Genomic DNA, 27,051 nt, shown 5'->3' with positions numbered 1-27,051 from the left:
GACTTTTGAGCTGGTGAGAGAGGAGCCAAGGAAGAGAATAAATAGCAACATGTATACTTCTTTATTATGCTGCCATTGCATGAGAGCCAACAGAAGGGGAAAGAGCAAAGAATTATAGAGATAGAGATGGAAGGAACAGAAAGTGGACATAGAGAAAGGATAAATGATCAGCCATGTCCTAAGTAAGCATATTGTTGCTACCTCTTTTCATTCCTATTTCTCTAACCAACTTTATTCTTCCTCCTCTTTTTATGTTTTTTATTAAATCTGTTAATGTATAAATATTTTTTCTATAGGAAAATATTTCTAATCCTGATAATTCAAGAGAAAATGAAATGTTATGGAATTTTACTCTCCAGATCTTTTCAGTGATATCTATGCCATCTATATTGCAGGCTATCTTATAGTTTATGCTTTTACACTAATAAGTTGAGGAATAAAAATATCATGGAATAGATATAGAACTGGAAAGGACCTCAGAGACTATATAGTCTAAGTTCCTAATTTTACATATCAGGTTAAGTAATATGCTCAAGGTCATAAAAGGTAATTGTTTAGAGGAGATCCTCTGAATCCAGACAACAAGCAAGAGGCATCATGGTATGTTATAAAAAGACTGGGGCTTGGGTTTAGGATACTTGGGTTCAAATTATACTTCAGCACTTACTCATGGTGAATCTTTCCATAAGCCACCTATTCTTTCTAAGTCTGAATTTCCTTAGGATAATACTACAGGGAGTACTTGGTGACAGATCGTTGTGAGGATAAAATGAAATAATGTCTGCCAAGTCATTGCAAATTTTAAAGCCCTTTATAACTGCCAGCTATTACTATTGGCCTTACAATAAATGTTTAATAGAAACATACTGATAGACTTGGAAATGGAAGGAACCCTAGAGGAAGACCCTGTAGTCCACCCAGTATCTTTTTAAAGTTGAGGAATGGAGGTCCAGAGAAGTAAGGTGATTCACTTAGAGACCCACATGTAGTAAGTTGCAGAGCCAGAAATTGAACCCAGGTCCTTTTTATTTTAATTGTAGACTTCTGTACATGAAAAATAAAAAAACTAAATGTTCACCTATCTTAATTATTTTATGACATGTACAAAAAGTCCTATTTTAACTAATAATAAATTTTAGGATCACATAATCTATTTAGTACATTTATTATTTTGGCCTAAATTTAAACTTAGAATTCTGCCATAATCATTTAAAGTGTTGCATCCCTTCAATAGGAAGAATTAAATAATCAAGTCATTTTAAGTAATCTTCATCTAGATATCTCATAAAACATCTTAAACTATATATATCAAAACCATAACTCACTAAATCATTAGAGAACAATAAAGTTACTCTTTCAAATTAGTCAAAGCCTTCACACTAGAATAGTTTTTAAATGCTTAATATTTCTAAAAGAAGGAGAAAGTTGGAGGAATGTGGATAGGGAAGGGAGCTTTTGCCGCAAAACAAAATAGGTTTATATTCCTGTCTGATCATTGCATATCCCTTTGCTGCAGCAAACAAAAAATCATAGTTTAGTGGAAAAGACAACTGGAATCTGGATTAATGGGTTATTGTTCAGCCTTTGATTTTGAACACTTAATTCATTTAATGTTTCTAAGCCTCTGTTTTCTTATCTATAATTATATATTAGGGATAATACTTGTCCTGCCTGCCTCAACTTTATCATGAGGGTCATGTGAGATATCTGTTAAAAAATTCTTTGTAAGCTGTGAACGCACAATACTATCATTCTTTAGTACTAGTCATAATCTTTCCCAATATGACTGTTTATCTAGACTCTGAATATTAGAACATTTTACCATAGATCCACTCTATTTCATGTGCATTCAGTTTCCTCTCTCTCTCCCTTTGATTTGATTAGTATAGGAAAGTCACCCTCCTTGCTTTCCTCCAATTGATTTGATTAGTTTTGGAAACTTTCTTTCACAGTTCAGATAAGTGGCTGCTCTGTACTTTAGTTTCCTGGGGCACTGTCCAGGGTCAAATTGCCAACAGGTATCGGAAGACGGACTTGTAAATCTTCCTAATTCTGTAGCCAGCTCTCTATTGACTGTACCATGAACTTCTGGTCTTCTGTTCATGGTACCTCTTTTTTCATTACCTGCATTCAGCCATCACCAATCTCTCTCTCTCTCTCTCTCTCTCTCTCTCTCTCTCTCTCTCTCTCTCTCTCTCTCTCTCTCTTTCTCTCTCTCTCTCTCTCTCTCTCTCTCCCTCTCCCTCTCCCTCTCCCTCTCCCTCTCCCTCTCTCCTCTCCTCTCCTCTCCTCTCCTCTCCTCTCTCCTCTCCCCCCATATATGCATACATATACACACATATTTACGCATATACATATATGTATATGGGATAATTTTCCTCTTCTTTAGGAAGTCCCAGTGATTTTTCTTGAACATTATAAACAGTGGTGCTGTGAATCTTTGTACACATTATTTTTAAAACAACTTTTTAAAGTTGCCTCATTAAATTCTGTCAGAGAGATAAGTATGAATTTGGTCATAGTATCTTAAAAATTATAAATTCTTTATCTTATGTTATTATAAAGAAATTTTGTCTTTCAGCATTTCAGAAAGCTACTGCAGATAAATTAATATACTTGATGAAATTAAAGTAGCAGTAGAGGGGTTGTTGATCATTATTGGTGAATTAGAAGAGTTTTGTGGGAAAAAAGGAATGTCTTTCCTCTTTGTGCCAGTTCCCATGGTTCCTTGATTTCACATGAGTTACGATTTTTCCAGAATATTATTTTGCCAAATAAAAGTGAAGTTTTGCCATAAAGTGGATTGCATAGGGATTGGAGGGCATCTGTGGTTTTGTTTAGAATACAAGCAGATCTTGTGAGCTTGTTTGACTCTTTAGACACTAGCTCAGAATTTTTTAGTTTAAATTTTATTTCTGGCTGGTTAAGTATGGTTTGGCTCAAACAACCTGAGAACAAACACAAATTTCCTTCTTATGGAATTTGTGGAAATATTGAGAGAACTACTGTCTGGCAAGATTTTGAATTCATTTAAGGTTTTTATTCAAAACAGTAAAAAGAATGCTGGATGTAAAGTCAGAGAACTCGGTTTGAATCCATGCTGTTCTTCTGGTCACTCAAATGATCTTGAGAAAGTCATTTAATATCTCTTGCTCTCATTTTACATATCTTTAACGTGATATGATTCGACCACCTCACCTCTCTTCTAACCCTAAATCTATTGTGCTAGTATTTAGTTTAAGAAAACAATTTTTTAAAAAAGCTCACCTCCATAAGGGAACATTTCTTGAAGTTCAAATAAAACAAATCTTTCATTTTGCCCTTTCTAAATTATTTCCTGATCAGTCCATCCACTTTTGTGAAAGTTCATGCTTATTGTTTACTTGATAAAATTGGAAGGAGAGAGATTTTAAAATTTATTATCCAACTATACTGCTATATTTAGAGTTGAAAAGGACCATTACAAGTCTTATGGGTCAAATTCTACTAGAAATATGTATTAATTACATAATATTCCTAACAATTGGTCATCTAATCTCTTGAAAACTTGTAGTGATGAGTAACTCACCACCTCTTAAGATACCAGTTACATTTTGAAGAGTTGTGATTATTCAGAAGGCATACCATGCCCCACCCTCATATTCAGCTGAAATCTGCCTATTTGCAATTTCTACCCCTTGCTCTTAATACAGCTGGTAATTCTTTTTGCTCTTCCTTTTACGTGACACTCCATTCCTCAGATCTATTCCTTTTTACTTGCTGTCCCTGTACTTGGAATTCTGTCTTCTCATTTTTGACTCCTGTCTTCTTTCAGGTCACATTAGGTCTCCTGATTCTGCTCATTTCACTTCTTCCTAGAGACCCAGAGTATGTTACCGTTAACAAGTCATTTAACATCTCTAAGCTTCAATTTCCTCTTCTATAAAATAGGGATATCTTACCTATAGTATTTCCTTCACAAGATTCTTATAAGGATTAGCTTATCTGATACACACACACACACACACACACATATACACATATGTATACATGTATATGTAATATGTACGTATAAGTATATATATGGCTATAACTATGTAAATATATATGCGTGTGTATGTGTATTGTGTGTGTGTGTGTGTGTAAAGCACTTGATAAACCTTAAAACATTATATAAGTGTTAGGTGCCACTATTTATTATTGTCATTGTCTGTATTGAAAAATTGTTTTTATTTGATCCAGTTCTAATACAAACAATTCTGAGACAGATTGCTTTCTTGTTTTTGTTATTTTACGTTTAATGGTCTGCAGGTTACTTACAGGTAGCTAAAATAACTACTTTTCATCACCTGATAGTTTCTTATAATAGTGAAATCATAAGTCCAGTTCTTATCCCAATCCCCATGATTTTTCAGAACAGAAAACATCTGGGGGCAGCTAGGTGGCACCGTGAGTAGAGCACTGACTCTGGAGTCAGGAGGACCCAAGTTCAAATCCAACCTCAGACACTTCACACATTTACTAGCTGTAAATGTCACTTAACCCCAATTGCCCTGCCTTCCCCCCCTCCAAAAAAAAAAAAAGAGAAGAAAACATCTGTTCTCCCTACTTTGTCTTAGAATCTCTAGAGTCCTTGTAAGTTCAGCTTTTTCCTGTTAGTGTGCCCACCTCTTCCCTCCCACCAAATTACTTTGTATTTGCTTATCTTAAGAAACTCCACTTGTTCCCTATTACCTCTAATAAAAGAATTCTTAACCCATGAAATCTTTTGTCTGGTGAAGCCTCTGGATCCTTTACAGAATAATGTGGTTTTTTTTTTTTTGAACAATTAAGGGATATAGTAAATTAATGAGTTTAAAGTTAAGGGTTATTGGAAATAAAATATTGAGTTTTTTCCCATGTAAATTCATGCACCCTCTAAAATCTATTAATAGACCTTCAGAATCCATGAACCTCAAGTTTAGAACCCCGATAAAGGTAAAATGTAAACCTAAAGTGTAAACATTTAGAACCCTTCACTGTCTGTAACTTTCTTTTCAGACTTTTTACTTGTCACTTCCCCTCACACCCTGCATGTTCAAACAAACCGGCTGTTTGGTGCTCCTTGCATATAACGTTTCCATCTTCTGCCTCAGTGCCTTCATACAAGCTTGTCCACTACACGTGGAATGAATCCTTACTTCCCCTCTTGGTTACAGAATCTCTAGCTTCTTTTAAAGCACAGCTCAGGTGTCATTTCTAACAGGAAACCTTTCCTGATAACTCCACCTGTTCATTCCTTCCCCCTCTAGGAAATGCTTTGTATTTACTCTTCATATATTTTGTATGTACTTATTTTTGTGCATTTTTTTGGAACCTGGCAGCAAATCAACCTGCTTGTTGTTCTTTGCTGGAGTGTGTTAGTCACCATCCCTGTAACTTTGCAGATCAGATTATCACTTTTTTTGCATACATCTTTTTTGCCCTGTTAGAATATAAACTGCTCCTTTGTATTTGTATCCCTAGGGCTTCACACAAGGCTTAGCACATTTTAAGTGCTTAATAAATACTTTTTCATTCATTCTATGAAATGTAAGTTTCTTAAAAATAGAAACATTCAACTCAGAGCAGATTGCCTGGAATATAATCTGCACCTAATTCTTGTTGATGGTTTGATTAATAAAGATGAAGAAAAAATATATTCTCTTTTTATGTATTCTTAAGTGACAAGTATCTGAAAATCTCTGATATTCTATATGTGTATGATCTTATTTGATAAAACTATCATAGTCTTTATGCAGGATAAAATCAAAATGGTAATATCACAACTATGACTTCAATTTGATTATACTAGTAAATCAAATAAGAAGTTAGGCAGGCTATACACACATATGCACACATGCACACGCATGAATGGATGAATGCACAAGCTTGGTGTGCTCACAGTCAAGTAGGAAATATAGTTCCTTTGTATTTTACATACGTGTGTGTGTGTGCGTATGTGTATCACGGAATAATGGTGGGGAAACTTTTCATCCATCGTGTACATCAATTTTTTCATCCACTACCTATTTAAACTACACACACATATCTGTGTTAATGTGAACTTATATTGAAAGTCCCTTGAGATTTGACTGTACAGTTTTCTTAGGATCGCTCCAAACACATTTGGTCTTCAGTACTTGATTTCAGATTTGTTAACTCTACATAGTTCTCACATCCAGTTCAAGTTGCTTGATTTTAACTATCATCCTGCTGCTGAAGAGGTTTATCTCCCCTTCTGGCTTGTGTGGATTGAGTTCTCCATGGTGTAGAGATGATCTGGAGGCTCTGGGCTCCTCCCTTGCTTTTGTTCTGGCCTAAGATGTTGCTTTCTTGAGAAAATAAGAAGAAGAATTTATAGGAAGACAAGTGAAGGAAAAGACAAAATAAAAGGAAAAAGGGATACTTATTGGGAGTCAGTGTTAAAGAAAGTTAAACAAGAAGATGGAAGAAATTAGAGGAGTAACCAGAGAAAAAGGTGGCTTTCAAGAACATTTGTTATCTGATAGCTAGCTAATGGTGATAAGTCTTTTCTTACTGAGCAAGGACTTCAGAAAACAGACCCAATGTTTGCTGCCCTTCTCTGCACTTTATTTATTTTGTTTGTTTGATTGTTTATAATTTTTTTAAAATTAGGAACTTAACAATCATCAAGTAACGTTTCAGTATACAAAGAGGAACAAAAAATAAAATTGTGTATGAAAGTACAAACTTTTGCTAGGAACAATTATTTTAAAGTGTATATTAAATCTATTGTGATACTAACAAAATTATCCCATTTGTCTCTCTCTCTCCTCAATGTTGTTTTCTCTTGTTTAAAATGTCTTATTAATACTGCTTTTCTTCTTTTTTGGCATCTCTGTCATTAACCACTAGTTCACCTTGTTCCAAATAAAAACCCTCCCTTGTAAAAAAAAAATAATTGTCAATCAAAAGAAAGCAACATGTTGGTTATGATTAAAAATGTAGGTATTATTCTGTACTTCACTTTCATCTATTTTTCACCAGAAGGTATATGACATGTTTTATGATAAGTCTTACTCAAAACTTTTTCAGATACATATGGGACCTGTTGGAATTTTTGCTCCCATGGCATAGCCTGGGAAAGTCCAAGTTTATCTCTGTACATTCCAATAAGAATGTAGTACGGGAACAGTATTGGTACTTAACATTTATAAAGCACTTTATAGTTTACAGTATATTTTACATACATTATCTAACAGATGTGTTTGTTTGCTGAACCACAAAGATCTTTGATAAATCATTTACAACAGGAAAAATACTACAGACTCAAGAAGAGTAAATGTTGGTTTTATTCTTTTTTGTTAAAAAATTGTTTTAATATGTAATTGGGGAAATTTTTCATATATATATACGTATTATATATATGTATACACACACACACACACACACAAACATGTATATATGAAAAAAAATGTCCTATGCCCTCCTAACTCCATGCCATTACTCACAGTACTTTTAACATGTTCATCCTTCCCCTCTTCAGCTATTGAATTGTGACTCTTATTTTAAATCTCAACTCCAATGCCACCTCCTCTGTGAAGACTTTCCAGGTACCCCCTGGTCAGTAACACACGGAAACAATGAACCTCATTTTGGATGCTCACTTTGTTTAGCAAATGTCCAAAGCATATATCATGCAATCTTGGACATTGTATTCATTATCTCCCTAGACTATAAGCTCATTAAGGACAGGAACCATATCTTGTTCCATACCTCATCTCTGCCTACAGGCTTTCCCAGTTTCCTTTAAGTCCCACCTAAAATCCCACCTTTTTTTTATAATTATGATTTTTTATGTTTAGTTTACAACACTCAGTTCCTCATAATTTTGAGTTCCAGATTTTCTTCCCCCTCCTCTCACCCCCTCCCTCCCCAAGACAGCATGGAATCCGATATATCTTCAACATATAACTTCTCATTGAACTTATTTACAAAATAGTCAGATTGTAAAGAAGAATTATGACCAATGGAAGGAATCAGGAGAAAGAAGAAACAAAACCAAAAACAAACAAAAGAGAAAAAAAAAAACAAAGGGAGAAAAAAAGGAGAGCAAACAGTGTGCCTCAATCTGCATTCATACTTCATAGTTCTTTCTCTGGATGTAGATAGCTCTCTGCATCATGAGTCCTTTGGAGTTGACCTTGGACCTTGCATTACTGAGAAGAGCGAAGTCTATTAGGGCTGGTCATCACAGAATCAATACATCTGTGGTTGCATATAATGTTCTCCTGGTTCTACTCTGCTCACTCAGGCATTATAACGTGTAGGTTTTTCCAGGTTATTATGAAGTCTGTATCTTCCCCATTTCTTACAGCACAATAGTCCATTACCTTCATATACCACAACTTGTTCAAAGCCATTCCCCAATTGATGGGCATCCCCTTGATTTCCAGTTCTTTGCTACTACATAAAGAGCCGCTATAAATATTTTTGTACATATGGGTCCTTTTCTCACTTGTGTGATCTCTTTGGGATACAACTCTAGAAGTGGTATTGCTGGGTCAAAGGGTATGAACATTTTTATGGCCCTTTAGTCATAGTTCCAAATTGCTCTCCAGAATGGCTGGATCAGTTCACAACTCCACCAGCAATGTAACAATGTTCCAATTTTCCCACATCCTCTCCAGCATTTATGATTTTCCTGTTTTGTCATGTTAGCCAATCTGACAGGAGAGATGTGGTACCTAAGAGTTGTTTTGATTTGCATTTCTCTAATCAGTAGTGATTTTGAGCATTTTTTCATATGCCTATAGATGTCTTTAATTTCTTCCTCTGAAAACTGCCTGTTCATATCCTTTGACCATTTCTCAATTGGGGAATGACTTGTATTCCTATAAATTTGACTCAGTACCCTTTATATTTTAGAGATGAGGCTTTTATCAGAGACACTGGTTGTAAAAATTTTCTCCCAATTTTCTGTTTCCCTCCTAATCTTTGTTGCATTGGCTTTTTTTTATACAGAAACATTTCAACTTAACATAATCAAAATTATCCATTTTGCATTTTGTAATGCTCTCTATCTCTTGTTGGGTCATGAATTTTTTTCTTTTCCATAAATCTGACAGGTAAACTATTCCTTGGTTTCCCAAATTGCTTATAATATCAGCATTTATTCCTAAATCATGAACCCATTTTAACTTTATTTTGGTATATGGTGTAAGATATGTGTCTATGCCCAGTTTCTGCTCTACCATTTTCCAATTTTCCCAGCAGTTTTTGTGAAATAGTAATTCTTAGCCCAGAAGCTGGATTCTTTGGGTTTGTGAAAGAGTAGATTGCTATAGTCATTGACTACTGCGTGTTGTGTACCTGACTGTTTCTTAGCCAGTACCAGGTAGTTTTGATGACTGCTGCTTTATAGCACAGTTTAATATCTGGTATGGTTAGGCCACCTTCCCTAGCATTTCTTTTCATTAATTCCCTAGATATTCTAGACCTCTTGTTCTTCCAGATGAATTTTGTTACTATTTTATCCAGCTCTGTGAAATAATTTTTTGTTAGTTTGATTGGTATGGCACTGAATAGATAGACTAATTTAGGTAAAATTGTCATTTTTATTATATTAGTGCAGCCTAACCATGAGCAATTGATATTTTTCCATTTATTTAGATCTGACTGTATTTGCGTGAAAAATGTTTCATAATTATGTTCATATAAGCCCTGGGTTTGTCTTGGCAGATAGACTCCCAAATATTTTATAGTGTCTACAGTAACTTTGAATGGAATTTCTCTCTCTATCTCTTGCTGTTGGGCTTTGTTAGTAATGTACAGGAATGCTGAGGATTTATGTGGGTTTATTTTATATCCTGCAGCTTTGCTAAAGTTATTTAATTATTTCAAGTAATTTTTTTTTGGAAGATCAAAGTTTATTTTTTACTACCTGCATACAAAAACATATTGCACATCAAACAACCAAAACAAAAATAAAAATACTCTACTAAGGACTAACATGTAGTTTATACAGAATAAACCTTCTGGAAATTGATCTTTTCAGTAGTTCAGGTTATGTCTGAATGGACATGACTAATTCAGCTTAGTGTTTTAACTAAAGCTATGTTTGATTTTTAAATACTGTACAGTTTAATAAATAAACCAAACAAAGCCTCAATGTAGAACAGTCACTGCCAATATCACCCAGTGTCCCTGCAGTTTGAGAATTTAACAAATGTATTCCAGTGGTCTGCAGCTTTTCCTCTACATACAGCATTTAAAAAACATGTATTAAAACAGACCAGTTTCCAGACTAAACTAATGGAGAAATTACAATTCAGTGCAAAATATTTTAGACTGCATTTCGTTCTAGTTTTCCTCAGGTGAAGAAGTGGTTGCATATTATTAAAAATGTAACAAAAGCAGCTAATGCTTTCATAAAGAATATTACGTTAGGGATCCTCCCCACCCCCCATCTCTGCCATATTTCGAAAACAAAATAACATTTCCTATAGCCAGCAATTCTTTTTAATGTTACATATACTATCTCAAGGCACATCTGATGATATATTTATAACACAGTAGGTGTCAAAGAATGTTTTAACATATGATTTCTTCAGGATCCCTCCCCTTTCTTTATTCCAAATGGAGGAACTGAAAGTGCAGTGTCAAGACTGGCGATCCGTATCCTATCTTTGGCAAGCTGTACTAGCACTATTGTAAAATGTAATGTAAAAGAACTGTAAACTAGCAACTTCAGTTTATGACACGCCGTTGAGCACGGCGGCTTCCTCGGGAGGATTCTCCTCTTCTTTCGAGACGCCGGACTTCTCCTCTTCAGGGCCGCGCTGCAGCTTGGATGCTTCATCGCCAGACGCACTGGTGGGGCTGTTGACGGCCTTTTCTGAAGGCGTGTGCTCTTCAATCACGTCTTTTGCCATTTCTTTCTTGTTTTTAGTCAAAGTTTCCCTTGGCAAGTTTCTTTGTCTGCTCTGAGACTCAGCTCTGGATATATAATCTGCAACTGTGACTAGACCATTTTCATTAACAGAAGCGGTGTCTGACTCTGTCATTCCATCCATGAGGACAGCATCGTCATCAGTCCTCCGTCTACGAGACCGCCCGCGGCGGTTAGTGCTGTGATGGGACTCACTGGCATCGGTGTCTGCAGTCTGGTCAGACTCTGTATTGTCAAGCAGGCTGTAAGGATTGCTGTCTGGATCTTTAAGCACGGAGCTAATTGATGACTTTCCACCACGGGGCCCCCCACGCCCTCGACCCCCCGAAACGCTTCGCCCTCTCCCTCCAGGGCGTCTCCGGCTGTCCCGCTGGTGTCTACTCTCTCGGTCATCTTCTCCAGCCAGTGACCAATCACTCAGTTCGTCTTTACGTTCCGACTCTGTTTCAGAGGGATTCGATAGTTCAGAATTTGTGCCATAGCCAGATGTATAATTAGGGCCCCAACGACCTCTGCCTCTTCCACTGTAAGACCTAGGACCTTGTACAGAAGAAACGGTGCTCTCATCAGTGGCATAGCTCTTCTCTTTCTCAGGCCCTCTGGTGGAAGAGGGTCTGAAGCCCATACCGATCTGCCGGAGCTGCTCATCAATCTGAAGTCTCTCCATTCGTAGCTGCTCTACTTCCTTTAGGTAAGCAGTATGATATTCTAGAAGAACTTGCACATTTCCAATGCTTTCTTTAGTGCCAACAAATACAAACGGGACCATTCCATCTTCTCTTGGTAGTTTATTTTCATTGTCTCCTTCAATTCTCACCCTAACCACTCCAGATTTGTCCACAATCTCTTGAATCACCTTGCCATTTTTCCCAATAACTTTTCCGACTAGATTTCTAGGAACCTGAATAAAATCCTCCACAAATTCCAAGAAACCTCTAGCCTTTTTTACAGCATCAGCACTCTCTCCATAGATCCTAAATGTTCCAGTATCCTCATCCAGTTCAATTGCTGTGACTCCTGGAACCTTTCTAGCCTGCTGAATATTACTACCATGGGTTCGTATTGCAAGACCCATTAAGTCTTCTCTCACAATACTTCATGAAACGCTGCTGCCAATTGTTTTGTACATTCTAAATGTTTGGTGGCTTCTTCATTTCTTGACATAAGCATCAGTTTGGTACGAATACTTCGCAAATGCATATCACTTAAAATATTGACCCTCTTCACAGTTGCTTCACTGGCAGACAGTATCATTAACTGTGTGGTTTCAGCATGGTAAAAAATCCGGCATGCTCCCTCCGCTTTTTTGAAATCTTTATGTGCATTTTCATTAGCACACGCCTCCCTTAAATCCTCAGGAACATCTACTGTGCATTTAAAGAAGGTGGTTTTTTTGACAGTTTTGTTTTGATTGACAGGTCGGAATCGTTCAAAGGTGACAATTTCATTGTAAGTGGCATCACAAGCAGCATATTCGATGACATAAAATTCTCCTTTCATCATCCGAACTTTTGCAAGCCACCATCCACATGGTTCTTGGTCATTTGCTCTTGAATAAACCTCTACTTCATCTCCTTCACTAATTTCTTTTTTTATATCGGGAGGAGGAGGTAATCTTACTTCATTAAATGGAACTTGGCGTTCAGGCTGCCAATTATTTTCAAAAACAACTGTCAGGGAATCCTCATGAACATCTTTGATAAATCCCTTGTAGAAAGCCCCGTTGGAGCCGCGAACCTCCACCGTCAGCTCCGCCATGTTGGAACCGCAAGGCATTTCAAGTAATTTTTTACTTGATTCTCTAGGATTCTCTAAATAAATCATCATATCATCTGCAAAAAGTGATAATTTAGTTTCTTCTTTGCCTATTCTAATTCCTTCAATTTCTTTTTCTTCTCTTATTGCTACAGCTAACATTTCTAGTACCAAATTGAATAGTATGGGTGATAATGGACATCCTTGTTTCACCCCTGATCTTATTGGGAATGTATCGTCCTTATCCCCATTACAAATAATGCTTGTTGATGGTTTTAGGTAGATGCTATTTATAATTTTAAGGAAGACTCCATTTCTTCCTATGTTCCCTAGTGTTTTTAATAGGAATGGGTATTGTATTTTGTCAAAGGCTTTTTCTGCATCTATTGAGATGATCATATGGTTTCTGCTAGTTTTGTTGTTGATATGATCAATTATGCTGATAGTTTTCCTAATATTGACCCAGCCTTGCATTCCTGGAATAAATCCTACCTGGTTGTAGTATATTATTCTTGTGATAAGTTGCTGCAATCTTCTTACTGATATCTATTTTCCAGGTCAGTTGTTTTTCCAATCAGATATTTCACATTTTCTTCTATTTTTTCATTTTTTAGATTTCGTTTGACTGATTCTTGATGTCTCATAGAGTCATTAGCTTCTACTTGCCCAATTCTAATTTTTAGTGTTTTGTTTTCTTTCTTTGTCATCTCTATCTCCTTTTCCATTTGGTTGATTTTACTTTTCAGTGAGATATTTTCTCCGTTTATATTCTGATTTTCCTTAACCAATTCCCTGATTTTACCTTTTAAAGATTTGTTTTCCTCAGTGAATTTTTTTTTCCATTTTTTTTACCTCCCTAATTTGGTTTTTAAAGTCCTCCTTGAGTTCTTCCAGGAATGCTTTTTGGTCTGGAGACCACTTCACTTTCCCTTCTGAGGTTTCAGATGTGGGTGTAGTATCCATGCTGTCCTCTTCTGAATTAGTATTTTGGTCTTCCCTGTCTCCATTATATGAGTCAGTCGTCTTTGAAAGCGTCTTACAATTCTTTTTCATGTTTTTTTTTTCCCTCCTGGTTTCTGAACTGGATCTCTGTTTCTGAGGTTCAGGGGTCTCTGTCCCAAGTATCTTGTGTTGGGATCTAGCTTTATATGCTATGGCCTCTGGTTTCGTGAGGTGTGGGGGAGGGGTAGTCTGCCTGCTGGGAGTCTCCTCTTCCCCAGGACTGCTCTACAGCAGGGGTGGTCTCAGCTCGTGGCTGTGTTGGTGTCTACTACTTTCCCTGGCAGTGCAAAGCCAAGTCTGGGGTCCTGGCGTAGATGTTAGTTAGGTCTACCCCCTGGGGTTCAGTTACTCTTGTTCTGCTAAGGTGAGGGCTGCTGGGACACCCCTCTTTCTGCACCAGTCTTCTGCCACCACAGGAAGGGTCCTCTCTCCCACTTCTTCCGCTTCTGAAGGCCCCCTTCTGGCTCCTCTGTTTCTCCTGAGGTTTTATTCTCTGGGTTTATTTAAGGGGGGGATATGAGCCGTTTTACCTGCACATCCTGGCTCCTGGGAGTCCAAGAACGCAAGTTTCAAACCTTTATACTGTGGGTTGGAGGCCTCCGGGCTAGCTGGTTTTATTTTAATTTTTTAAAAAGGATGGAATCTGCAAACTATAACTTAAATGTAATTCCTGGAAAAACTATAGAATGTAAAAGGATGGTTTATGAGGAGCAGAGAGGAAAGAACAAAGCATTTAGTAAGTGTATTCTATATACCAAGCACTCTGCTGTGTTTTATAAATATTATCTCATTTGAGCATTCATTTCTTCATCTGAAAAATGAGGACAATGATATTTAACCAATTAACTTCATAGGTATGTTGGGAGAAGAGAGTTTTTTAAACTTTAGGGTGCTCTATAAATATGAGCTATTTTTATTATTTAGAAAGGAAATTTATGGTTACTGAGAACCAGTATAAGTTCATTCAGGACAGATCATTCCAAACTAAATGTATTTCCTTTTCTTTTTTAACAGATTTACTAAACTGGTATATTAGTGGAGTATTCTACATTTAATGTATCTGGTATTTAGTAAGGCATTTGATAGAGTCTTACATGAAGTTGTTGTCCATAAAATGGATAAATGGAAGCTGGATGGTAGTATAGTTAAGTGAATTTGAAATTGGTTGAATTACCTGATTCAAAGAATGTTGATGTCACCCTCCAATAAGCTACTTGATGTAGTACCCCAAAGACTCTTTCTCAGCTCCGTTTTGTTCAAAGTGTATATTAGTGATTTTTATGAAGGAAGGCATAAATGGAATTTCTACCATATTTGAAGGTAATAGTACTTTTAAATATATAAAGCATTATAAATGTTAACACATTTTATCCTCACAACAGCCCTAGAAGATAAGTACTATTAGTATCTCCATTTTATGATGAGAAAACTGAAGCAGACAGAGGTTAAGTGATTTGCCGAGGGTCCCACAGTCATTCAGTAAATATTTATCAAACACTGTGCCATGCACTAAGATAAATGCTAGGAATACAGAGAAAGGCAAATATTGGACTCTGCCTTCTAGGAACTTCCAATGTAATGGGCGGGGGTGGAGAACAACGCATAAAAGGAAGGTGAAAAGCAAGGAGGGATGGGAAGGGTACTTGGCATGGAGGCATGATAAAGAAGTCCGGAGTGTTGCAAGGTGGAAAATGAAGAAATGGCTTGGGCAGAGTTCTTTGCTCTCCAGTGTCTGCTCAGAATGTGTGAGGGGTTCCTGGGCCAGAGGGTATGAGTTCCAAGGCTGAAGTGATCTTGCCAGATGAAGAGCTTGCTGGGGCATGAAAGAGAAATCCAGAGGATTGCAGCCTGATGAGAAATGAAGAGGTGACTGGCCTGGACATTGTCTTATTATATATCTGGGGCCATATTTGGACCCGTGTTTTTGTGATTCCAAGTTAAGCATCCTATTCACTGGGCCACCTACCTGCCTAATATGAAGTTCTTAGGGATAACTAAGACATTGGATTGCAAAATTAAGGCTGAAAAGATCTCAAAAGATTTGAATATTATGCAGAAACCAATACAATGAAAAGTGTTAGGTGTCAATATTAGGTGTCAATGTCTTATTCTTCATTTCAGAAGGAATACTCTGTATAAATTTATGATCAGGAAAATGTGATAGATTACATTTCATGTGAAAAAAGCCTCCAAGTTTTAAAAGACTGCAAACTGATTATGAGGCAGCATTATTACATGATAGCTAAATTGCTAACGAAGTCTTAGATTGAACTAACTGAGAGAATTCTCAGAATTATAATGTTGATAGCCCCAGTGCCACATGGTCAGGTATGTCTGGCATATTTTCTGTTTAATTCTCACTACTAGTATATATGAGGGACATTTATAAAATTAAGTTGGTACATCCAAGAGATACAAAAATGATGAGAGGACTGATGACCATATATTAAGAGAATTGGTTGAAGGAAATGATATTGTTTAAATTTGAGAAGTTAACCATCAAATCACTTTTTGTAAGGCTCCTTTGTTGAATCCTCATCCAGATCATGCCCTTTAACTGTAGGTGTCCCACAGCATAATTCTGTCTTGGGCCCTCTTTTCCCTCTATACTACTTAATTTGGGGATCTTATCAGCTCACATGGATATAACTACCATCTCTATGTTCATGATTCTCAAATCTGCCTATCCTCCCTAACATCTTTGCTGATCTCCACTCTCATGTCTCCAACTGCCTGTTAGACATCTTGAACTAGAGGGCCACTAGATATTTTAAACATAACCTGTCCAAAACTGAACTCTTTTTCCCTCCTTACTCTTCCATACTTCTGACTTTCCTGTTACTGTTGAAGGTAACATTATCCACCTAGTCCCTCATGCTTATAATGTTGATGTCATCCTCAGCTTCTTGCTTTCACTCCTCACATCTAATCTGTTGCCAAGGCCTGTCCCTTTTCACCTTTGCTGCATCTCTGGTATATATTCCCTTCTCATTTCTGACACTGTTATCACCCTGGTACAGGCCTCCATCTCCTCTTCTCTAGACTATGCAATTGCCTGCTGATGAGTCTGCCAGCTTCAAGTCTCTCCTCCCTCTAATCCATTTTCTATATAGCCACTAATGTGATTTTCCTAAAGTGCTAGTCCGAGTATGCCACCTGTCTACTCAATAAATGCCCTTTGCTCCCACTTATTTCCAGGATGAAATGCAAAATCCTCTACTTCGAATTCAAAGCTCTTTATAAAGTAGGCTTCTCATATCTTTTCAGTCGCCTTACATCTTATTCCCTACCATGTACTCTTCAGTCCAGTTAACACTTGACTTCTTTCTGTCCTTGGAACAAAACTCATGTTTAAGCATTTTCTCTGGCTGTCTCCCATGCCTAGAATGCTTTTCCTCCTCATCTCTACCTCCTGCCTTCATTGAGGTCCCAGCCCATTATGACCTAGTTTCTTCCTACCTTTCCAGTCTTCTTACACCTTACTTTCCACTGAGTATACTTCAGTCCATTGACACTAGCAATCTTGTTGTTTCTTGAATAAGACTCATCATTTCTCAGCTCCTGGTATTTTCTCTATCTTTCCCCCATTTGCAGACCACTTTTCTTCCTCCTCTCCACCAATTAGCTTCACTGGCTTCATTTAAATTCCAACCAAAATCCCATTTTCTGCAGGAAGGCTTTTTCCAAACACTTCTCATTCCTTCACTTTCTTAATTATTTCCTCTGGTCTTCTAAGTAGAATCTGTTATAAGTTGTGGGATCTTGACTATGTCTCCATGATATTTGAATTCTTTCCCTCTTGGTGACTTTTAATATTTTCTCCTTGACTTGGGAGCTCTGAAATTTGACTATAATATTCCTGAGAGTTTTCATTTTGGGATTTCTTTCAGGAGGTGACGGATAGATTCTTTCAATTTCTATTTTACCCTCTGGTTCTAGTATATCAGAGTAGTTTTGCTTGATAACTTCCTGAAATATGAGGTCATCTTTTTTGAAATATGATTTCTAACATCTTTTTTTTTCATGGCTTTAGGTAGTCCAGGAATTCTTAAAATGGATCTGTTTTCCAGGTTAGTTGTTTTTCCAGTGAGGTGTTTCACATTTTCTTCTATTTTTTTCATTCTTTTGACTTTATTTTATTGTTTCTTGATGTCTCAAGTTGTCATTGGATTCCACTTTCCCAGTTCTAGTTATTAAGGAGTTATTTTCTTTAGTGAGCTTTTGTACCTTTTCCATTTTGCAAATTTTGCTGTTTCAGATGTTCTTTTCAGTGGATTTTCATGCCTCTTTTACCATTTGATCTAATTTTTAAGATGTTATTTTCTTCCGAGTTTTTTTTATGCCTCCTTTACCTTACTGTTGACTCTTTTTCATGATTTTCTTTCATCACTCTCATTTCTTTTTCAAAATTTTCCTTTACCTCTCTTACTTGATATTTAAAATCCTTTTTTAGGTCTTCCAGGGCTTGAGAACAAGTCACATTTTTCTTTGAGGCTTTGCGTGAAACCATTTTGATTTTGTTGTCTTCTTCTGAGTTTGTGTTTTGATCTACCCCATCACCATAGTAACTTTTTATGGTCAGGTTCTATTTTTGTTTGCCCATTTTTACAGCTTATTTCTTGCCTTAACTTTATGTTAAAGATGGACTCTGTTCCTGGAGTGGAGGAGGCACTATTCCAGGCTTCAGTTTTTTTATGCAGCTCTTTTCAGAGCTGGCTTTGGGTGCCTGTAAGCTCTCAGTTTTTGCAAGGTGGTATGATCTAAGGAGAAGTGGCGTCACTGCTCTCCTGGGCTATGCTTGGTCTGTGATTGAACACAAGCGTTTTTTTCTACCCTGGAACTGTGACCAGGGCCCCCACTCTTGCTAGTGCTCCTCTTTGCCCTTGGGACTGGCACCTGGAACCGTGTATGAGCAATGCAACAGAATCCTGCTCCCAGTGTCAGCAAAGAGTCCCTTGTATTCTCCTTCTAACAAGTTCTCTGACCCCCTTACCATCTGTGGTAAGCTCTACCACTGCCAATTTAGTCACCTCCAAGGCCTGCTGCTGGTTTGTTTGGTGAGGCCAGTGGTGGTGCAGCCTGTGCTGTATGGCACTCCACTCCTACCCCAGTGAGACAGACCCTTTCTGCTGACTTTCAAAGTTGTCTTGGGCTGGAAAATTGTTTCAACCTGTCGTTTTATTGTTTTTGCCACTCCAGATTTTGTTTTGAGGCATAATTTTAACATTGTTAGGAGGAATTTGGGAGAACTCAGGTGATTCCCTTCCTTAACTCTACCATCTTGGCTCTACCCCCTAGAAACATGCCTCTTCAGGGCAAGACTACATTGTTATTGTTGCTTTTCCTTAGTATCCCCAGCCCCTATCAGAGTGTCTTACATAGTAGGCACTGAGTCAATCAATCAGTCAACGAGCATTTACTGTTATGTGGCAGGCACTATACTAAGTGCTGGGAATACAAATATAAGCTCCCTCAAGGAGCTTATATTCTATTGGGGGAAGATAACACATAGTGAGTACATAATGTAAGAAATTAAAAGATGTATGACCATCTCATATTGAATTGAATTAAACTAGACTTAACAGTGAATAAGTGAAAAAAAACATTTGTTAAGTGCTTACCATACTTAAAGCATCGTGCTTTGTGTTGGGCATACAGATAGAAAATCAAGGTAGTCCCGGCTCTCTAGGACCTCCTGTTCTAATGGGATCAAACAACACTTACAGGTTTCAACAAAAAGGCAGAAGGCCAAGTCCCATAGTCTTTAGGGTACAGCAGCATAGCCAGATGGTGATTCAAATATGTTAATGTTTTTCTACTGATACTCATATCTATTTCTGATGTTGACTTTATTCTGATAGTTGGTAAACAGTTGCTGTTGGTTGTGATGAGGAAAATGGGCCCTTTCTCCATAGTGATTATTCCCTTCAAAGATGGTTGAAGAGCCTAGGCTGGAAGTAGGACTAGTAGTTCTAAAGATACTGCTGCTCCCAGGGTTCTTGGGTTTAGCGTCCTGGGCTGTGTCCATTGGGCTCTAAAGGGAGGTGGTGGTGGCAGCTTGACTTCTTAGCACATGCCACCTTCTGTTTCCCTTTCAGAATTCCTTGCTTCTACAGCTAGACTTGCTCTCTTGCCCAATAGGTAGCAATTTTGGTTGGCAGTTCGTGGGAATGGCTAACCGTCTGTCCACAATACTTCTTTTAAGGTAGTTAATTCACAAAGTTTGAGATCATAATCTTAGTTCTTTAGCTCTGTATTCATTCAAATAACTTTAAGCTGTGGAGGCAGTTACCTTTAGAGGTGTCACCATTCATTCTTATTAAATCAGTGTAACCATTTCTGAGGAACATTGATTTGAACATTAGCATGTATCAATAAGTTAATCCTGTGCAAGATTTTTGATTGCATAACTTCTGCCACTACCAATAGTCCAAAGACTTCCGGTTTTGCTAATGCATTGTCTCTTCTATGGCTTAAGGAATCTGCTTACTTTATGATATGGCGTGTTTTCCGTCTAGTTATCAGCCCTTTATTGGTACATACTACGTATGTGGTGAAGATCATCTCTTTGGATCATATTTGAGGAATATCCTTAGTGGTCTCATCAGCCAGTTATCAGAGGGTATTAGCACCACCTTGTGGTTCCCATCTTACCATATCATTTATATATTCAGTGCCCATACATCCAATACATAGGTCATAAAATTAGCAAAAGGAAAGATAATAATAGGGCCCAGTTTTGGTTAATGACAAATTTAGTATATTCTCTCCAGTGCTTATGAACTTTTTATTTGTTAGAAGCTATTTATTATTTGAACCTTTGTTGTAAAACATCTCTGTTTACCGTAAAAGCTGACATGTTATATATTACCTACTGTGGTGATAAGTGGGCTTGAAGTTATAGTTTAAACTAGGCAGTTCATGAAATAAGTAACGTTAAACCAGCAAATAATTTTGAGAATAGTTAAGACTCAGACATAACTTATGAATGTAATGTGAGAATATTTTGACATGGGCCTCTTTTAGAAGATGTTTTAAAATTAGTATTTCATTGGGTGCAGTGGCACTTGCCCTTAGCTACCAGGAAAAATGAGGCTGGCAAATCTCTTGAGCTTGGGAATTCTGAACTGCAATGAGCTATGCCAATTGAGTATCCTGATTAAGTTTAGCATACGATGAGCCCTGGGAACAGGGTGCTGCCTCATTTCTTAAGGAGTGGGTAGAACATCCTAGATCTGAAACAGAGCAGATCAAAGCTCTAGTGTTATTGATCAGAGTATAGTTGGACCAGTGTGTAGATCTTTCACTTGGAGCCTGGGCAAGAGAAGACTCATGTTTAAAAAAGTAAAATCAATATTTCATATTGTATTTTTGTTGTAGTAGCCAAATAGTTTCCTTTTAGCCAAACTTGAGCAAGCACATGTCTTTTTCAGCACTTTATGATAGTATTCAATGATTTTTATAAATATTTTAGACAAAGTTCATATAATTGAAATTCATAAAGTGCTCAGTTTAAAACCAATTTCACATAAATACAGCCTTTTCTGTTTTCTGTCAGTTACTCTTTCCTGTATTATTAAGATAATTAAAAATTATATTCTTTAAACACTGATTTAAATAGCCTAAAGACTTAAGTTTGTAGATTCACCTTGGTCTAAAAAAAAAAATCAGTGTTGACAAAGATGGAGCCTTATCCAGGGCAGGAAGTTTAATTGTATTAATGATATTAGACTACAATAAAGCTAACCACTCCTCTGTATAATGAAAGAAAATCATTACTGGTTATAACGTAGTCAATAAGCATTTATTAAGCATGTAAGATCCCAAAGTAGATCTCAAAGTAGAGAAAACTGAAAATCTAGAAACTTAAATTTAAATTTGTTTAAAGTTATAGCTATTCTTTCCACATTACATCAAACAAAAATGTGGCATGGATTTATGTCTTAGAGAATCTAGTACAGGAAAAATATATATAGTGCACATAAGAATTATTCCAGTGTGATATATGGTTTACTGAATAAACAAAATAGTCATTATGTAGTGTGCATTTTATAATTCATACATATGACCTGAGTTATATTGCATCAGCATATGCCTGAAATTATATAATATTTTTCCTTAATTATGAAGCTTTGGTGAGTTACCAGGACTGATCAGGCAGTGGTAATATCAGAACAGTCACTATTATTTTCATTTTCAAAATGTTTATCCTTTTATTTGAGGAAAATATATTATAAAATGGACTAATCATTTTTTCCAACTTTGATTTGCTTTTCAGAGTTATGTTATTGCCATGCCTTAAAGTTTAGTTAAGAATAACAGTGGTTTTTTTTCTCAAACCCCTCACAACCAGAGCAGCAACAAATGTGTTGGGATCCCCAAGAGTAATTTAATATACTACTCATTCTTTTATATTTATGCACTGAGTGTTTAAATACAATAAATACTATAACTTTTGCTCAAAAAAGCTCCAAATTAAGATTTACATTCCACAATTATAAAATAGAAAATTTCATTCTAAGTATAACTATGAAAACTCTAAATATAAAAATATGAAACTCTTAATTATAATTTAAAATATTTTATGGGGGACATTCTGTAAGATTTTTTAAAAGTAATCCAGTAGGACCTCATGTTACTATTTTTTGAAAGATTCTATGTTAAATTTATTTTATTAGTTTTGTTGCATATAAATAGCATTTTAAATGAAATTAGTTATAACTTGGAAGATTTTTTAAAATATTATATAATAACCATACTTAAACTTTCAATGTTATATTTGTATTTGAACAAAGGTTTGCAATATTTGGCTCAATACCAGAAACAGTTTTATGCTTCTGTGTCTGACGATCCCTTGGGAATCAGTTTGAGTGCAAATGTTGAACCCTTGTGGCCATTTGGAAATAATTTGATGACAGGTTGAGAAACTACAAGAACATGTTGTACTTAGTAAGAAGTGGTCAGTTTGATGTAATCGTACATGAACACCGAAATTGTTGCGTGCATGATCATGATGGTTTTAAATTGCTACAAGAAAAAAAAAAACCTATGATGCTTCAAACATTTACACATGCATGTTGTCACAAAAGTGTAAAATATATTTGCAACCTAATTGGACAGTTATTCACTGCTTAAGGTATCATTAAAGAATTGTTGTAACCCTCAAGGGGTTCACAAACTAGTAGATGGAAATTACTGATCTTGTGTAAAAATAGCATCTGATTATACATGATCATGCCTTTGCTGTAGTCTGACTCTGACAGTATCTCAGAACTTAAGCAACTTACCTAATTTTGTTAGAGTAAGCTTTCATTATAGTCCCAGATTCACCACTGTGACCTTGGACTATCAATTAAATTACTTAAACCCCAGTCCTCATCTGTGAAATGAAGATGATGGATTTTCATCTCTTGAAATTCTCTTCCACTGCTAAAGTTATTTTATTTTTTCTCAGGTTCTTCATTTATTAATTGGAAATTAAAACTATTTAGAAATCTGTCTTCTTACCTCAATTTTTGAAGGATAAAAATGTCTCAATAAGGTGAATAGCATGATGCAAATTTTAATAGCCAGTACATTTGAAGCTTGCTGTAATGCTATGTACCATCACAATACAGAAATAGTAATAATAATAATAGAAAACAATATTCTGCGAATACAGTTGTGTGTATACAGTTGTATACTTAGCTATCTCCCATAGTCTTCAACTTAGCTTTAAGAAATATTTTTTGAGTGGAATGGTATAGTCCACTACCACTTTGCAGAATCATTGTTGGTGGTGATTTAATTACAGTTCTCAGAATGATGCAGGAAGGTGGCAGGGAGGAGGGCATAGCATATTCTAGACAGCTCTGGCAAGTAAGAAAATGGCCTGGGTGAGGATGAGGGTGCATTGTATCAAAGAGTGCATAGCTATGTGGCCTGGTTCTTCCTTGGCACAACTATGGTTTGGAGAATGGAGTAACAGAAGTGGCAGGACTGAAAATAGTTGGAATAAGGATGAAGACACTTTCAAGCATGCAATAAAGTCTTAAAAGAGTTGACTGGGTCTCTGAAAGGTTAAGTCACTTGCTTGTCCAGGGTCTCTCAGCTAGCATGTGGCAAAGGGACGTCTTGAAACTGCATCTTCATGATTGTGCACCTCTCTCTTTCCGTTCTACCACTTTATTAAAGTTGAATATTACAGAGGCTGAATACTTCTGTTACTGGTGTAGATAATGGCTCTTGTCACTTTAAAGAAGAGGTCTCCTTAGAACTCAAGACTTGGAGGGAAATATTATAATACTACTGAAAATGTATACAAGCACATTTTAATTTATTACTACAGATGGTAAATTAACAATTTACAATTGATGTTTCTAGAACTTATTTCCTAAGCTAAGATTCTTATTTTTCTGTTTCGAACCTCACTGCTGATTATGATGATGTAACAAGTTTGTAGGGTAGACAATGTGGTGCCTCATGTTTCTCACACATGGTATATGGATACCTGTGTGCTCTTTGGGCTTGCTGTCTTACTCCAGCCTGTATTCACGCTGTCATGGTTAGATTCCCCAAGAAGGCCCCATGATTACATTCAGACTCTCTCAGAGTTCTAGGGATAATCCTGTTGTGCAAAAATACTCTCCTGCCACTTGGCACTATTGTTCTGGAGCCCTTTCTCAAGTGCTTCCACTTACATAAAATTAGCCATTCAGGGTAATGGACAGTTTTTTTTATTTTAAGCATAACCATTTACTTAACAAAATAAGACCAAAAAAAAAATCACATCGCAGTTCACATACATACTTGTATAGTTCCTTTCCAGCAGTGCACCCATCGTCTATAAGAGAGAACGGGCATTCACAAAACCTGAGGATGAAGCATGAGTGAAGAAAACTCATGTGCTCAAAATAACTATACTATAGAATTGTAAACTTCAGTATCCTCTTTTCATCCCAAGAATTATCCATAAAAGTTCTTTGATAAACTTAGCTTATGTGTTGAACAGATGTTTCCATTATTAAACTGAATTCATCCACTCTGTTTTTTAGCACCTTACTAGGCAAAGTAACTCATCCAGACTAATTAATCTGTGCATGACTTCTCTCATCTCTTTGCTCAGCTGAATCTTCTTTTTAATAGCAACTATTAATAACTATCACTTCAGTTTTTGCTGATGCCATTTTGAAATTCATCTTTTCACCTTTCCATCTATCTCTTTGCCTCTATCTTTCTTACTTTTAACTACAATTAGGTAAACATTTGTCCCATAATCACAGAAGAGTTCTGGTGTCAGTTTTGCTCCAGGATGTCATGATTTGTCACATTTAGAATGAGCAACAACTGTCTTAGAACCCAGAATCAGAGTATCTGTTTTTCTCTTATAACTCTGACCAGTTATGCCCCACCAAGTGAAATGCCAAGAGTCACTTCATCTTTAAAACAGAAACAGATAATCTCCTTTTCCCTTCCATAGCATTAGTCATTTTCATCCTAAAAAATTAGTTTGGCTCGGGGAGAGTGAGAGTAGGATTTCTAGGTCTTTGGAAGAGTGAGTCTTGCAAAGTGTCACATCATTCATTACCTTCTCTTGGGTATTTTACCTCAGAAACAGAGACCAGAAGACCTCATGTGCCCAGTATCTTAAGTGATAGTATCTGGATTTTCACCTGTGATCATACCATACCTATTTATGCTGCCAGGGGGAAGAGGAGTACTAACAACAAAAGTCACAACCCCTTGCCCATATACAGTCTCTTTTATTTCAGCAGTATCTGAAATAGTCTTCAGGGTGCTCTGAAAATGTAACTATAGCTTTCCAAGCTCTCAGTCATACCTACCCTTTCCTCAAGTTCAGAATTTCAAGAATATTTTGATTTTCTCCAAATTTCCTCATTTATTCACAGTAGGTTTGATTTTCTAATGTCACAAAAATACACCTCCAGAATTCATCCCATACTGGTGGACAATGGTGTGACTGTCTCTTTTTCCCTCAATCCCAGTGTTTCAGGCTCCTGATTCACCTAGAGTTAGAGCCAAAAACTTTGGAAAATTGTTTTCTGATCTCTATGAAAAATAATCAGCAGATCAATATATATTTTTTTCTTTTTTTAAAATTTATTTACTTTCAATATACTTTTGAAAACAGGGCATCTAGGTCACACAGTGGATAGAGTATCAGACTTGGAGGGAAGAGAACCTGAGTTTGAATCCAACATTAGATGCTTATTAACTATGTGACCCTGTTAAAGTCACTTATATTTTCTTAGTCTTAGCACCTATCTCATAGCATTTTTGTGAAGATTAAATGAGATATTATATGTAAAACACTTTGCAGACATTAAATGATATAGAAATGCTAGCTATTTTAAAAGTTGTGTTTTAAAATACATATTGGGTTTCTATATCTGTCAAAATTATTTGACATTATGTCTACTCTTAATAATTTTCTAAAATACTGAGTGCGTGAAATTATTTTTCTTCTTTAAGTAGCTTACCAGTTGTTTTGAAGTAGTCAAGTCATAATATTAATGGAAGTACTGATTCATAATTTATTCAAGAAAAATTTAATGTATTTTATTATCCTGTAAGTAGACAGTTATTAAATGAGTTTAAGAATTAACTTTTAATTTAAAATTGCTTTTATCCACTTTTATGGAAACATAATGTTTTATATCAGCTTTATATTGTTCTATATAAGAAAATTTTTTGTGTGAGTCTTGAGGTATGGAAGTCTCTTTTAAATTCATGTAAGTTCTAAAATTTATTGTAACTGTGCCATAAAGATCTGAATGCCAGCTTTAACTTAATCCCTCAATTTTATGCCCCCTGTCTGAACCATGAGAGAATGCCTTTATTACTTAACCATTTTTTTTAAATGATAGGGTCTAAATTTATGCAGGAATATTTTTCAGTGTATTTCTCACTGTCTTTCAGATACTTAAAAAAATAGCATAAAGACAAAGATTTAGCACAAATTAATATTTTTAAAAAGAATGTGAAACATGTCATTTGGGGCTGCACAATTAGCAGAACCCTTTTAATAAACCCTGTAACTCACAGGTCATTTTCTTCACTGAGCATATCATTAATTACCTTCTGAACTTACTAATGCTCCAAGGTAATGGAACATAATTTGAATGCACCCATCCTTGGAATAAATGATTCCTTAGCTTCATGTAAGAGACAGCTGAACACTCTCATCGATGGCTGAGCTTGGAATTAGGAAGACTTGAATTTAAGTTTTCACATGTACTGACTGTGTGAACATGGACAAGTAAAGTTACTTAACCTGTCAGTATCATTGTTGGAGGGAGTTTCTACTTTTGGAGTACCCTTACACTAATGAAATTATAGGTACTGAAACCATTTTTAACTCTTCTTTAAAAAGTTTCACATCT

The 27,051-nt window shown here is 36.2% G+C and overlaps 2 protein-coding genes across 2 annotated transcripts in view; one reads left to right on the top strand and one right to left on the bottom strand.

Annotated features, from left to right (window-relative positions):
- VPS13B (vacuolar protein sorting 13 homolog B) overlaps positions 1–27,051 on the top strand; it is a 1,100,792-nt gene that overhangs the window by 374,833 nt on the left and 698,908 nt on the right.
- Positions 10,650–12,678, bottom strand: LOC118850080 (fragile X mental retardation syndrome-related protein 1-like). Its single transcript, XM_036759278.1, is given in 3 exon segments — positions 10,650–11,452; positions 11,540–12,007; positions 12,010–12,678. Coding segments are annotated over 3 exon segments (1,866 nt in total). The 5' UTR covers positions 12,671–12,678; the 3' UTR covers positions 10,650–10,715.

Source organism: Trichosurus vulpecula, chromosome 1 (genome assembly GCF_011100635.1).
Source record: "Trichosurus vulpecula isolate mTriVul1 chromosome 1, mTriVul1.pri, whole genome shotgun sequence".
Classification (NCBI taxonomy): domain Eukaryota; kingdom Metazoa; phylum Chordata; class Mammalia; order Diprotodontia; family Phalangeridae; genus Trichosurus; species Trichosurus vulpecula.
This window is presented reverse-complemented; position numbering and strand designations above follow the sequence as displayed.